General features: G+C 43.8%; 3 protein-coding genes across 3 annotated transcripts; 1 reads left to right on the plus strand and 2 right to left on the minus strand.

Moving 5' to 3' along the window:
* Positions 1 to 1,289: 1,289 nt before the first annotated feature.
* Positions 1,290 to 2,657, minus strand: LOC112937642 (uncharacterized). The gene has a single exon (XM_026022535.1). It carries the CDS (start codon positions 2,655 to 2,657, stop codon positions 1,290 to 1,292), a length of 1,368 nt encoding a protein of 455 aa, XP_025878320.1.
* Positions 2,658 to 6,273: 3,616 nt separating this feature from the next.
* On the plus strand, positions 6,274 to 10,131 carry LOC4327718 (uncharacterized). Its single transcript, XM_015765598.3, has 3 exons — positions 6,274 to 6,639; positions 6,747 to 6,852; positions 9,733 to 10,131. Exons 1-3 carry the CDS (start codon positions 6,436 to 6,438, stop codon positions 9,813 to 9,815), a joined length of 393 nt encoding a protein of 130 aa, XP_015621084.1. The 5' UTR covers positions 6,274 to 6,435; the 3' UTR covers positions 9,816 to 10,131.
* Positions 10,132 to 11,683: 1,552 nt separating this feature from the next.
* LOC4327719 (protein SENESCENCE-ASSOCIATED GENE 21, mitochondrial) lies at positions 11,684 to 12,480 on the minus strand. Its single transcript, XM_015758258.2, has one exon. It carries the CDS (start codon positions 12,385 to 12,387, stop codon positions 12,067 to 12,069), a length of 321 nt encoding a protein of 106 aa, XP_015613744.1. The 5' UTR covers positions 12,388 to 12,480; the 3' UTR covers positions 11,684 to 12,066.
* Between the last annotated feature and the right edge of the window lie 1,721 nt (positions 12,481 to 14,201).

Consider the following 14,201-nt stretch of genomic DNA (forward strand, 5'->3'; position numbering starts at 1 on the left):
TTGTAACGATATTTTTTAATATGCCATATTTGTAATGGCATGGATCAAATTAACCCTTACTAGTAGGAGTAAAATGTGTATTTGTAAGAGCGAGTGTGCTTGAGCATGTATGAGTGAATCAGTTTGTTTGCGATGTTAAAAAAACAAAATTAAACAAAAGCCACCAACATTTAAGTAATTAGATCACGTCCACTGTGTTTCTACTTTCTAAAAGAATCTGAATAAACCAAGAAAAAAGCAACTCCAATGACATATCTTTTCAATATTCGTTACTCCGCTACTTCCTCCGTCCAAAGAAAAATACAACCAATACTAAAATATGACATATCGTAGTATAATAAATTGGGACATACTCTGTGTTTAGACTCATTGTACTAAAATGTATCACATTCTAATATTAGATTGTCTTTTTTTTTTTAACAGAGCGAGTGAAGCAATAAGAATGGATATTATGAACCGTGGAGCACTAGCAGCTACGATTTCTCTGATGATGTCCTCATGCGCGTGAACTACTTTGTAGGAGCAATCATATTCATACCTAGTGAGCGATAATTACACGGAAGTAGATTAGTAAACTAATCTGTGCCAAGAAGCAGGAACATCTTGTGATTCCTCTAATATTTGTACACAAATGTTAAATAATTGCCCACACACTAGCTAAGAGGGCTATGTTTGGGGAGCTTTATGAAGCAGCTGTTTGGTAGCTAGCTTCTGAGAATCTGGAAAAGCTCTGAAACCCAGTTTCTCCAACTTCTGGCTTCTTAGTTTATTTTTCAGAATCAGTAACTACAGATTCTTAGAAACTGTGGATTGTTTGGGGCTGCTTCTAGCAGAAGCAGCTTTTTCCAAAAGCTGCAGCTGGGAGAAACTCCCCAAACAGGGCCTAGGACCCATTGTAGTACCTCGGAAAATTACCTCGCGCACGTGTCGCGGCGCGCGTTTTCTGGGGAGCAGCTTGGCCTAGATTAGTTCTAGATAATGATGATATTTTCTGAAAGATTTTTTTTTTACAGATTGAAAACTTTTGAAATAAAATTTAAAATTTTAACTTAAATTTTGAATACTTTCAACTCAAACTTTAAAAATTTTCAACTTGTAAGACAAATTTTATAAACTTTCAACTCAGATTTAAAAATTTTCAACTTTAGATTTGAAAACTATCAAGTCAGATATTAGAAAACATGTATGCTAAGGATTAAAAAAAAAGCAGAAAAAAGCAGAAAAAAAGGAAAATCGCAAAAAAAAAAAAATGGAGCGGGAGGGCGTGCTTGCTGGCGCGCGCCCTCCAATTAGCCATCCCCACTATACATTGGCCGCCTCTTCTTGTTAAGGCACTCACCATGATCCAAATTCCCGCTCGGCTTTCTCCTCTCGAATGGCCTCCTGCCGCCAGAAGCCACGACGAACTGCTGCGCTCTTCCCATGTCGCACGTTGCTACGTAGCTGCAGTGCGGTGGTATGGGAGATCGCCACACCAGCACGTCGAAGCGCGGCGTGTCCACGCCGGGCACCACGCGGCCGCTGAGCAGGTCCTGCATCGTCACCGTCGGTGTCGTGCTCGCCGCCGGCGTCCACGTCGTCAGCTTGCGCCTGCCGTAGAACAGGCAGTGCGGACCGTCCATGGACGGCCTGTACAAGTAGTACGAGTCGTCCTCGTCCCTGACCGGGCCGTGCTCGCCGCGGCCGCCGTGGGCGTCGATGGCCGCCCGCGCGATCCGGCGCCACGAACGCGCGGTCATGTCGGCGCGCAGCGCCGCGGCGTGCGCGTTCACGGCGGCGATCATCGCGAAGTGCTTGACGCCCTCGAAGAGCTCCGCGGCGATGGCGACCAGCTCCGGCCGATCCTCCGGGTCGGCGCCGCCGAACGCGAGGACGCGGAACATGTACCAGAGCTCAGGCCGGCGCAGGTTGTCCAGTGTGACCGGCCGCGGCGCCGTGCCCAGGCGCGCCGCGTGCTCCGCCGTCCTGCAGATGATGACCACCTTGCCGTCCCCGTTCTCCCGGCGAACGGACGAGCACAACCTCCTCCATGGCTCCTCTTCCACGTCGCCGACGACGTCGACCACGACAAGGGACCTTGCGCTAGGATCGATGCCGAATCTCCGGTGCTCGTCGTCGTCGCCGGCCGCCATCAGATCATCGCTGCTGAGACGGTGGATCTTGGCGAAGTACTGCCTAATCCGCTCGTCGATGCAGACGTGTTCGACCAGCGTCCGCTTCCCGACCTCCGGACCACCGACGACGGGGAGGACGCCGGGATTCGGGTCACCGGCCGACGAGCACGCCGGGCGCAGCAGGAAGTCGACGATCTGCTCCTTCTCCATCTGCCGCCCAAACATGCACCGCTCCATGAACAGGTAGGCGCTGTACGGCTGCCGGCTCAGGCGAGGGCAGCCGGCCAGGAGCACGACGAGCTCCTTGGCGCCGCCCAGCGCGGCCTCCAGGCTCTCCATGACCGTGGCGTCGCCGTCGCCGCCCAAGCTGAGCAGCAGCGGCTGGCACCGGCGACGACGACGGCGGCTCGCCGCCGCCGCCGCGGCGTTCCGTATCCTCAGCGCGTCGAGCGCGTACGCGGCGCGGCACATCTCCCACCTCAGCTGCCTGCGCTGCCGCAGCATGGCCGGGCTGGTGACCCGCCTCCCCTCGGCCTCCTCCATGACGACGCGTGCTCGCAGCAGCGCTCGCTGCAGCCTGCTTGCGCCGTCGTCGTCGCCGGCGCGATGCTCCTGCCACTTGCTGATGAGGAAGGAGATGAGCCGACCGACGAGGTCGCTGGCCGCCGCCGCGAGCAGAGCGTCCTTTGCTGCTGCGTGCGTCCTCTGCAACTTCGTCTCTCGGCTGTGATTTGTTAAGGTTGGAGGGAGGAGATTTTTGTTCTTCTAAACAAATCGACGAGGGTACAGGAGAAAACTGTACAAAGAAAACAAATTTATAAGTAAACACCCGGAGACCTGTGGACTCGGTCTTGAGTCTTGACTAAAGGTAGCCAGTCCGCGAGCTTCCTTGCGCCCGCGAGGGCCTAGTTTTTGCTGAGGGACGAGATTCTCAGGTGGTGTTTACGTCCAGGGACTCCCTGTCTCTAGACATTAATTTAGAGTATTAAATATAGACTACTTACAAAACTAATTACATAAATAAAAGATAATTCACGAGACAAATTTTTTAAGCCTAATTAATCTATAATTAGAGAATGTTTACTGTAGCATCACATAGGCTAATCATGGATTAATTAGGCTCATTAGATTCGTCTCGCAAATTAGTCCAAGATTATGGATGAGTTTTATTAATAGTCTACGTTTAATATTTATAATTAATTTTCAAACATCCGATGTGATAGGGACTTAAAAGTTTTAGTCCCATCTAAACAGGGCCTCAGCAGCACACAAACGAGATAACTCATTAAGGGCTTGTTTAGTTCCAAACTTTTTTTTAAAACTTTTAACTTTTCCATCACATCAAAACTTTTCTACACACATAAACTTTCAACTTTTCAATCATATCGTTCCAATTTCAACCAAACTTCCAATTTTGACGTGAACTAAACACACCCAAACACATATTCGTTGAAAAATTCAAATTCTAAAAATTGAATTTAAACATATAATTTAAATCATTTTGAGACGTATGATTAATTAATTTAAGTATTGACTATTACAAACCAGAAAATTAGATTTATTTGATTTTTTAAAGAAATTTTTATATAATTCTTTTCAAATAGTTTGAAAATGATGCTAGAAAAAAAAAAGAGGAATTTATAGTTTGGAGTGGAAGAAAAAAACATGCTCTCAGTGAGCACTTATGAGTGGTACGCATTTATATATGAGATGCATTTTAAAAGAATTTGAAAATAAAAAAAAGGTGAAGAATACCGTATTACCGTAGAGCGTAGTTTATGGTTTCTACACCGAGTTTCTTTCGCATATTTAACCATGCGGCCCTCTTTCGGCTTCGCAAGCGTAACCACGAAGAGTTTGACCGTAAGACGAGCATGTTTGTGTTGTTCTGTTAAAGTTTGTAAATACGTATGCTGACCGGCATGTGGTTAATTTGACTGTTTAGTACTTCAGTGGAAGCTAGGTATTCGAATAAATCAAGCGAAGAAAATTCAATTCAAGCATTGTTACATTTTGCTAATTGCAAGGACAGAGAGGACGCTGGCCTGGTTTTGCAAGTTGCCATCGCAATGCAGGTTTTGCAGGCTGGCCTAGAAAAAAAAATAGTGGAGAAAATAAATACTCCCTCTGTTTTTTTTATAGATGATGCCGTTGATTTTTAACATGTGTTTGGTCATTCGTCTTATTTAAAAATTTTATACAAATGCATAAGATATAAAGCATGCTTAAAATATTTTTAGTGATAAAACAACTCATAAATGATACTTATGTACTTCCTCCGTTTCACAATATAAGTCATTCTAGCATTTTCCACATTCATATTGATGTTAATAAATTATTCTAGCATTTCTCACATTCATATTGATGTTAACGAATCGTGGGAAATGATAGAATGACTTATATTGTGAAACAGAGGGAGTAAATGTTTTGAATAAGTTAACAACGGCGTCCATTAAAAAATACTAAAGATAGTATCACAAAGTTTGCTAGAAGTAGGCATGTTTTGACAATAACTAATTGTTCACTGCTGCATTTTTGGGATTCAGCTAGTACAGCTCACCAATTCCATGCTAATTATGTTATTGGCCAATGCAAAGAAATTTTTTCCCTACTAATATTAAGTAGCATAAAAAAAAACCTTGTCCGTTTTTGGCATAACTAAATTTGATAGCAAATGAAACATCATGGGGTACTCTTGTTTGAAATTTTTTATGCAAATTAATATGGTTTTAATCCAAGCTAGTCCAGTATGGTTCGAGAATTCACCCAACATTTATCTTAAGAAAACGACCTTGAGTTTTTCTACAGAATACTTAACGTAGACAAGAAGTATAATGACACTCTTGTGGATGGGGCATGGTTCCCCTAGCTTGGGATGACGACTTCTTGGAATGGTGACTATCGTCTTGAAAGCAGATGTACAAGTCAAGCATGAAGTACTTGACAGTTGACATGGATGATAATCCTAAACACCTGATTGATACAAAATGGACGTAAAGAACCCAACTACTCTACGATCGCAGAGGAATGGAGAACCTGGAACGAAGTAAGGGCCCTTTGAATCAAAAGGATTTATATTAAAATTTTATATTATTCAAATTTTATAAAAAAAAATATTATTTGACACTATGATCTAAAGGATTCAAGCTTTACAAATCTTATAAAATTCCTATGGAATAACTCATTGCATGTAGATTTTGGAGGAAACTTAGCAAAAGCTCCGATCTCTTGGAAAATTTTCTGAGCCTATCTCTCCGATCCAATTCTTCTGTTTTTCCAAACGATCATTTCTATGTTTTTCCTGTGTTTTGCAATCATCTGTTTTACACTTGTATTCCTATCAGAATCCTATATTTTTTCTATTCCTCCGTTTTTTTCAATCTTATGATCCAAAGGCTAATAGTTAGAGACTTAGAAGGCTAGAATAGAGTGTAGAGACATGGGGCATGCATTGGTCATAAACTCATAATGTAAGAGTAAGACTACGATGCAAGATCTTTTAGTGCATGACTAACTCCGTTGGGCGTCCAATAGGGTTCGAGGACGTCAGCAAGCCGGGCGTCGTTGGCAACAAGTTGGAGTTAGCTTGACCACAAGAATGACCGAATCGACTCCATGGTGTGGCGGAGGACGGTGAGGAAGCGGTGGGAATGAGGCCAGAGAGGTGGAGTTTGTCGAATCCTTCGCCACATCCGGCGCCACCTACGGCGGAGTAGCTTGGTGAAGGTGCGGACCAGGTTGACCGCCTTCTGCTATTGCTGATGCGGCAGCGGATGTACCGCGGTCGCCATTTGTACGTCCATCTAGTGGCCTCTCGTAGCTAGCGGGAGGATTTCTCCTCCTCAACATCCGACCGAAGGGGCAATTCCGTCTCATCATCGGGTGGAGGAGCGAAAATCTATTTGGGAATGAATAAAACGGCGAAAATGACAAAGTGACAGTAGGCACACGCTTCATGTTGACATTTTATCGAATCGTGTTCTGAGAATAATATTCCAACGAAATCACGTTTTAAGCGTGTCCAAATGTCCAATTTTTTCTCGACGACGGTAGCACTGCCCTAGAGACTGCCCATTTTCGAGCTGGAACTGGAAGTGGAGGAATTGGCTCGCCCTCCCCCCTTCCCCTTGAACCCCCACCCCCGCCGCGCCTGCACTCCGCTGGTACGCCCACGCCCACGGTCTCGTCTCCCCGACCACCACAATCCCTACCCTTTTCAAAAAGAGGAGAGAGGGGATCGGAGGAGAATTTCTCCACTTCACCCCCAACAAGCATCCCGACCACCACCACCCCCCGCTACCCCAGGAGAGATTCACCCGCAATGTCCGACGAGGCCACCAGGCGCTTGGCCGGGGGCGGCGGGGGCGGCGCGGCGCTGAGGGCCTCCTCCGACGTCGACCGCAAGCCGGCCGCCGCGGGCTCCCCGCCTCCTGGCGCCGCCGCCGCCGCGGGGCACAAGATCCAGCTCAAGAGCGCCGACATGAAGGAGGAGATGCGCCAGGAGGCCTTCGACATCGCCCGCGTCGTAACCACTCGATCCCCCGCACCTCCCTCCTCTCGATTCCCTTGTTCCCTGATTCGGATTGCTCGGTTTGCGATGTGAAATGGTTTTTGTGTTTTTTGGTTCGCTAGGCGTTCGAGAAGCACACCATGGAGAAGGACATCGCGGAGTACATCAAGAAGGAGTTCGACAAGAACCACGGCCCTACCTGGCACTGCATCGTCGGCCGCAACTTCGGTACTCCTCTCTCTCTCTCTCTCGCCTCCCCCTCTTCTTGCTGGAAATTTCTTTGGTACCGCATCATCTGGTGATTTATGTCTTGTCCTCTCCTGTTGATTGGGGTATCCGCGGCACAATTCCATGTGCTCTAGAGCTTGTAGGCTACCGAATGGTATAGAAGTCGATGTGTGTTTGGTCGATAATGACAAAGAAACAACCCTCGTGAAATCTTCCTCCTTGTGTTTTGGTTAAGGCAAGCCAAGTTAGCACTAGGGCATACAACAGTAGTGTGTGGACTGTAGAGAGTAGTGTGATTCCTGGCTTAAAGGGCTCAAATTTTATTTTAATGTTTATTTTAAAAAGCAATATAATATTTCTCGAAGCTTGACTCGGTCTGTTTGTCAAATGTCAACAGATAAAGAGCATGGTGGTATTGATTGAATCCAAGTATCCAACCTAGCAATGCCAGTAGTCAACTTATTGTGTTTTTTCAGCTCACAGATTTCGAATTAATGTTCTACTTTTCCTGTGTATAAAACTAAGCTGGAGTAAATTGCACCTGGTTCCTTTGTTTATTTAGTTATTAATCAATAACGTGTGCTTCACTTTGCCATACCGATCAGGCTTAGATCCACAATACAAACACAGTATGCCATGTTATGTAAATAAACTCACTCGACATACCATGTCACCAAAAAAGTCAAGTGCCATGTCACATGGTAACATATCATCTGGAAGGTTTACACTGCATATCCCATTGTAGACAGTTTAAAGATCTCTGATGCAATTAGCTCGGCCAAATTGTGAACTTGGATTTAGGATAGGTGAAAAAAGATTTAATACCATATCCAAGAAGTGCATTGACATTCTCAGACATATCTGCCACTCTTCAGCACATTTATTATAATTTCTCTCTTGCACTTGAGTGGGTCCTGAAACAAGTATCATACCATTTCAGTTCTGCTTCAGCACTAGTGTTCATATTTTTCCTGTAGTTGCACATCTGGCGCTTGCAGCATTCTTTTTTAGTTATAGCTTGTGCTTATTCAGTATGTTAAATAATGCCAAACAATTATGGCAACCGGAAATTTTCAAGATCATTCGTTCAATGTGGTACACTGATAGTCTGATACACACTTTGTTTTAGGTACCATCCACATAAATCTATAACAGTTGGAATTGGCACAGTATAATAGTGTTGTCACTATATCTTAACTGCTTCTCTTGTGCAAACTAGTTCATTTTCTCATATTAGGTTTTCCCTCATTTTTACCCCCTGTTATTTTAACTGAATCAGCACTTCAACTTTCTTTTTCTAACAAAAGGATATAGTGACCAAGAAGGTAACTATGAAACTATACCATGAATGATTGACTTTTGTTAGCTTTCCTCGCATCCGGAAAAGGGCTAAGTGTATCATGAAAACATAGGACTTTAATCCTGTTACTGCTTCGGTTAATCTAGCATTTTCGTATATATTTTATTTAGTTGTAATATTATACTCCCTCCATCCCATAATATAAGGGATTATTCCTTTTTGGGTAAGATTAAGGATAGCATGCAAATACTAGAATACCTCTATTAAATGAGGTTTGCTTATGGTGAGTGGGTAGTGGGGGGTTAAAGTAGGTAGAAATTTGAATTGGAGTTGATAGACATGACAAGTAGTATACCAAAATCCCTTATATTGTGGGATAACTAGAAGGGGCAAATCCCTTATATTATGGGACGAAGGGAGTATGTACTGATGAACCCATGATAGTCTTATTGAACTCAACATGATAATAGGTGGCAAATCTCAAACTGATGCCCATCGGAGTATTTGAACATGACATACTAGTTTAATTTTACAAGCTGTGTTAATTTTCAAGTGTTTCTACTTTCTAATTGACTCCAGTAACATGAGAGAAATCCTACCTTCCATCGCTTCTCAAACCTTGTAGGAGGTTAAAATTTTCCCTTAGTAAATTGGATTTGTTAAATAGAAGAGAGTTAGCATCCAGCCATCCGTAGACATGACGGGTGGAATTGTTCATTATATTTTATCTTTTATCCTTAGCTGACACTTATCTGCCATCTTGTTTGCTATTGTGGAGCGTGTACATACCATTTTTGTAAACCATGGATAGTTTTAGTCTTTGCCGACTATCTAGATGGCCTCAACTTCTCAAGGCTTGTGTGATATGAAATACCACAGTGTAACTAGTCCGGTCTGTTATGGATTAGTTTGGTTCCTGTTGGTTAATCTATAAGAAAAAGAAAAGGTGGGGTCTCAGTTTCTATGGCTCATGATCCGAGGGGTTAGCCTCCAAAGCTTGTATTATTCTCTGGAATTCATTGACCTTATGGCTTATGCTTGCTTGGTAATGAAAAGCCAAGATGAAAAACACTATAATGGAATTGAATTCACTTTTTATCCTATTCCTTTGGTTGGTTTATGGGAGATGTGATCATGGGAGTTGGCTGACTTCTCAGCATGATTGGGAAAACCTAAGTACCTAACTGCTGAAATTGTAGAACACTTAACTTAAAACTGAGCTATTTTTCCATTCTTCCTATTTCTATTATGTCATTGTATTATAAGCCGTCTTCAGTAGGTTTGTGGTGCATTCAGGTATTTAATGTTGCTATGGTGTGTCGATTTCTGAAATGGTTGGCAAATATAAATCTGTACTCAACTACTTTATCTGATCTCCTGGTTTCTCTGTTCTCTCTAAGATGCTCTTGTATGCAACCAATTCCAAAAGGACAAAATATCCTTGATCTGAAACAGCTCCATTTCGCTGGTTACATAATCTACTTCACAACTTTAGTAATGAATTTATGCCCTTGTTTCCATTTGATGCGTATTGAATGTTATGCCCTGCAATTTCACCCAAGCCTTTTTGCCTGGTGCAGGGTCCTACGTAACACACGAGACGAACTACTTTGTGTATTTTTACATCGATTCTAAAGCCGTCTTGCTATTCAAATCTGGGTGATTGGCGTAGCTAATATCCCCTGCGCTTGTTGTCTTGTATGCCTCTTTCCTCCGCGTTGTCTGCAACCAAAGCTGGAAGCCTGGAATTCTGAGAGCCTGCATGTTGTTGATGTATCAGCCGCGGATCTTTTCCATATTCCAGCAAATGTGAGATTAGATTGTGTGTCTATTTTACGTCTGATACATCTAGGTGGTGTCCTGACATTGCCTTATTGTAATCTGATTGCCGGAAAGTCAGACAGAGGTTGTCATCAACAAGGTAAAACTTGTGCTGATCTGCTTATATTATGCATTCTCTGGCCACCGGGTTGCAGAAATTGCAATGATTTCAATGAATGATACCCTACATGAACTGCCTATATATGATATGCCAATGTGGATTAAGTTACAAAAAGGGAAAATACTTTTTGCATTGTTGCATCATGTGAAATTCTACTAGACCATAACATGGCCATTTTTTGCTGAGCAATCCCTGTGAAAATCGTACTAAATTATTATTGATGGATGCCTATGATAAATCCATGGTATCACTTAAATTTCTGGTTAAGCTTAATTGTATGTGTGATTATGGATAGTAGGAATTGAATTTGGTGGGTGCACTATACTGATCTGCTTAAATTATGACTGTCTGGAAAGAGGTTTTCATTCTCTGGCATGGTTTCCATGAATGACATGAACTGCCTACATATGATTTGTCTCGTGGGTTAGGTTCCACAGAGGAAAAAAAAAATACTACGTATCCTTTTGGTTGCATCATTTGAAATTGCTACAATAAATCTATGATGTCAGTATTTTCTGCAATTTATGGGTATCAGGAATTGACCTATACAATCACGACTCTACCGCTACACTGTACTGTTTGTGTTAAAGTCAAGTTGTACTGTTCATTCGTGTACAACCAGAAACATAGCGCATTCTCAGAATTTTTATTATTTTTAAAACCTTTTTAATTTCACAAAATAAATCATCTTAAACTTATTTCTGAAATCTAAACTTTTTAGCCATGCCCCGCATGATGTGGTAAAATAATATAGCTATGTCAACCATGCTGGCATGGCAAAATAACACTGTTACGTTAGTCTATGTCAGCATTGTTTCGCCACATAAATTTGGCTGGTGTGGTTGAAAGGTTCATATTTGAATATAAAAAATTTAAAAGTTTTAGAAAACTTAAAAAAGATCGCATTCTCATCCTTGCAAAAGCCAAAGTTTGCGACTTTGCGTTCGTCTTACGACAAAGAATACGGAATTCCCTAGTACTTTCCACGATTCCATCCTCCATCAATTTTGTAGAGCAAGTATCATGTGCGCATATATAAACAACCTGTCCCTGGATTCTTTGCCTACAATCATATCGTACTGACTCCTCTAGGGAATTGAGCCCTCCCCCTACCCTAAAATTATTCATGACCTACCCACACAAAAGATGGCCGTCCCCATCACCCGCGCGGATGACGATGGCCTTGTAAAGAGAAGAAAAAAAAAACGAAGCGAAGGTGATAAGGCTCGTTCATGGACGGCGACAGCTTGACCTAACTTCGCGCCGTGATGCGCCCACATGCTGGAGCCCTCCGCCGTCCACGTGTCCAGATCACTAGCAACGTGGCACCAGGATCACGCGCGAGGGTGCACTGGTTTACTAGTGGTTACTAGTGGCCCCGGCGGCCCAGCTGAGCCGAGAGAGAAGAAAACGAGTTCAAGTTTGCAGCTCGAAATGAAATCTCCTCGTGCCAAAGCTCAAGATGGCGATTGCGAAATGTTACATCGACACCGCAAAATGTCCAGATTCAGGCATCGTTTGATATATGCACAGTAATGTCCGTAATGTTTAAAATGATTCAACACAAATTTGACGTGAAGCAGATGAAATTGAAAGGAAATTAAACTGATTTATTACTTGTTCCATTAAAACCATCACACTCGGGTACGTGGTGAAACCGTGAAAGTTAAAAAACAAAAACAGTAGTAGTAGAGTGAGGCCCTGCTCGCTGTTACATGAGAGGTGCACGAAGAACCAGCACACGAGCAGAGCATCCAGCCCACACGCAGCAAGGAAACGGTAGGGATGCCGCCGCCGCCGCCGGCCGATCCGCCGCCCGGCGATGATGCGTCGTCGTCGTCGTTCAGGTGCACGCGGAGGCGGAGCGGCGTGCGGCGCGGCGCGGTCGAGAGGTGATGAGTAGTTGACGCGGAGCAGATATATATGGATGGATGGCGTCGTCGTCGGTCGGACGACGGCGAGGTCGCGCGCATCACGCGCGGGCGTAGCTGCGGGCGAGGTGGGCGGCGCGGAGGTCGGCGGCGTCGGCGCCGCCGGCGAAGTTGGAGGGCCGGTAGTGGCCCGTCACGGGGTCGGGCACCCACGACACCTCCCTCGCCGCCGACGACGACGACCCGTCCTTCGCCTGCGTCATCCCCGCAGCGCCCTTCCCTTCCACCGCCGCCGCCGCCCGCCTCATCGCCGACGACGCCGCCGACGCGGCGTAACCCCTCGTCGTCGTCACCCTCGCCGCGAGCGCCCGCGCCGCGGCGGCAGCGGCAGCAGCAGCAGAGGTGGAGAGAGCGAGAGCCATCGGATCACTCGATCGGACGGCTGATGGCGCTCCGCTCCTCTCCTTCTCTACTCTGCTTCGGTGCGACGCGACTTGGGCTTGTGAGCTCTGTGTGGGGAGGAGGGAGGCGGAGGCGGACGCGCATTTAAAGAGGCGAGACCGGGGGGGAGGGGGCTCGATTTTATTATTTTTTATAAAATATTTTTTGGTGGGGTGCCACGTGGCGTGGGAAAGCACGTGACGGGTCGAGGGAAACGTCGCCGCGGGTTCGGGCTGTCGGCGACGCGACGCGCCGCGGAGACGGTGGACGGGTCGAGTCGTGGTCTGGCTATGCAGCGGTTTGCGGGTCGGTGGACGTGGTCCACCACGCCAACGTGAGTAAACCGATGATGATGAGCGTCTCTGGTTTGTCTTTGTCCACTGTGAGGAAGTGAGGGCATCACATTGTGATCCATAGGTAAATTATAATATTTTATTCACGTTGTGTAATTAGTTCCTATAAAAAACAACCAAAGATACCTATATACATATATTGAATAAAAAAAATAGTAGTATTATCTATGTCTACTTCTCTCTTCAGATAATATTACTTCGTGTCTATATACAATGTTGGGATTGCTATAGTTAAAATCTATTTACATAGATTCTGTCTATATTGATCACATTTGCCATATAAATTGGTGATGCCTTATTATTGGTGGCTTTTTATATAAGCTAACCGATGAGTACATTTACGTTTTTTAAGCTGCTAAACGATACTCCCTTCATCCCAATATATAAGAGATTTTAGATGGATGTGATATATCCTAGTACCATATTCAGATTCGTATTACTAGTGTGTTTTACATCCACCTAAAATCTCTTATATTGTTGGACGGAAAGAATATATTGCAACGTGAAAATTTTCTGTGTAGAAGTTCTTTTAAAATATCAAATAGTTTTATTTAAGTTTGTAATAATTAAAATTAGATTAATCATGTGTTAATGATTTTTTTTCATCGCTTTATCTTCCCTAGAAAAACGAAGACCACGTAGCATTTCTCTTTATTCTCTCCATTTCAAATTACTTGTTTAAAATACTAGTTATTATTATAATTTTAAATTTCTAAGCACTTTTTACTAAAATGTTTCCTGTTTGCTCCTCATAAATGCATTAACACCTGTGACCGTAATGTACAGGGGTTGTTTCTTTTGTTGCTTGATTTAGATCGGCGCAAAGTTTGGCTTTTGGTTGAAATTAGATATAATGTGACTGAAAAGTTAGGTGTGTATGATAGGTTGATGTGATAGAAAATGACTGAAGTTTGGATCCAAACTTTGGATCTAAACACAGCCTTGCTATATCTCTGTGTTGTATCTAAAAGTTGATCGAATGGTAGTACGCAGGAGTAACTAAATTGAAACGGAGGGAGTTTATGGTGGTGAGTCGCGTTTGCGTTGAAGGGGGGAAGTTGAGTTGGTGCTCTTGTTCGGTTTTGATAGGTGATGGGGGTGTTTAATTAGTCTATGTAAGGTAGAGATTGAGTTGACTTGCGGCATGAATAAAAATTCAATCTTATCTCCCTTGTTGTTTGCGTATTTTAGCCGAAACAGCTCCTTCACGATAACATTAACTATACTTCAGATGAATACAATTTGGCCACCCCATAACACTTAAATATCGAAAATTATCAACACTAAATGAGCACTTTTTATTATGCATTGTGACCATCACCACCGCCCGCGTAAAATAACCAGGAGAAAGGGCTTGTTTGTTTCGTTGCTAGAATCAGCCTTATCAATTTTTTTTTATATATAGATGAATGTGCATTTAGTTTAATATCCTTTTAAACTTT

The sequence above is a fragment of the Oryza sativa genome, chromosome 1 (genome assembly GCF_034140825.1).
Source record: "Oryza sativa Japonica Group chromosome 1, ASM3414082v1".
Classification (NCBI taxonomy): Eukaryota; Viridiplantae; Streptophyta; class Magnoliopsida; order Poales; family Poaceae; genus Oryza; species Oryza sativa.

Coding starts and splice junctions, on each gene's coding strand:
- LOC4327718 (XM_015765598.3), top strand. CDS start 6,436: ATGTCCGACGAGGCCACCAGGCGCTTGGCCGGGGGCGGCGGGGGCGGC. Junction 6,640..6,746: donor CCTTCGACATCGCCCGCGTC/GTAACCACTCGA, acceptor TTGGTTCGCTAG/GCGTTCGAGAAGCACACCAT. Junction 6,853..9,732: donor CATCGTCGGCCGCAACTTCG/GTACTCCTCTCT, acceptor TGCCTGGTGCAG/GGTCCTACGTAACACACGAG.
- LOC4327719 (XM_015758258.2), bottom strand. CDS start 12,387: ATGGCTCTCGCTCTCTCCACCTCTGCTGCTGCTGCCGCTGCCGCCGCG.
- LOC112937642 (XM_026022535.1), bottom strand. CDS start 2,657: ATGGAGGAGGCCGAGGGGAGGCGGGTCACCAGCCCGGCCATGCTGCGG.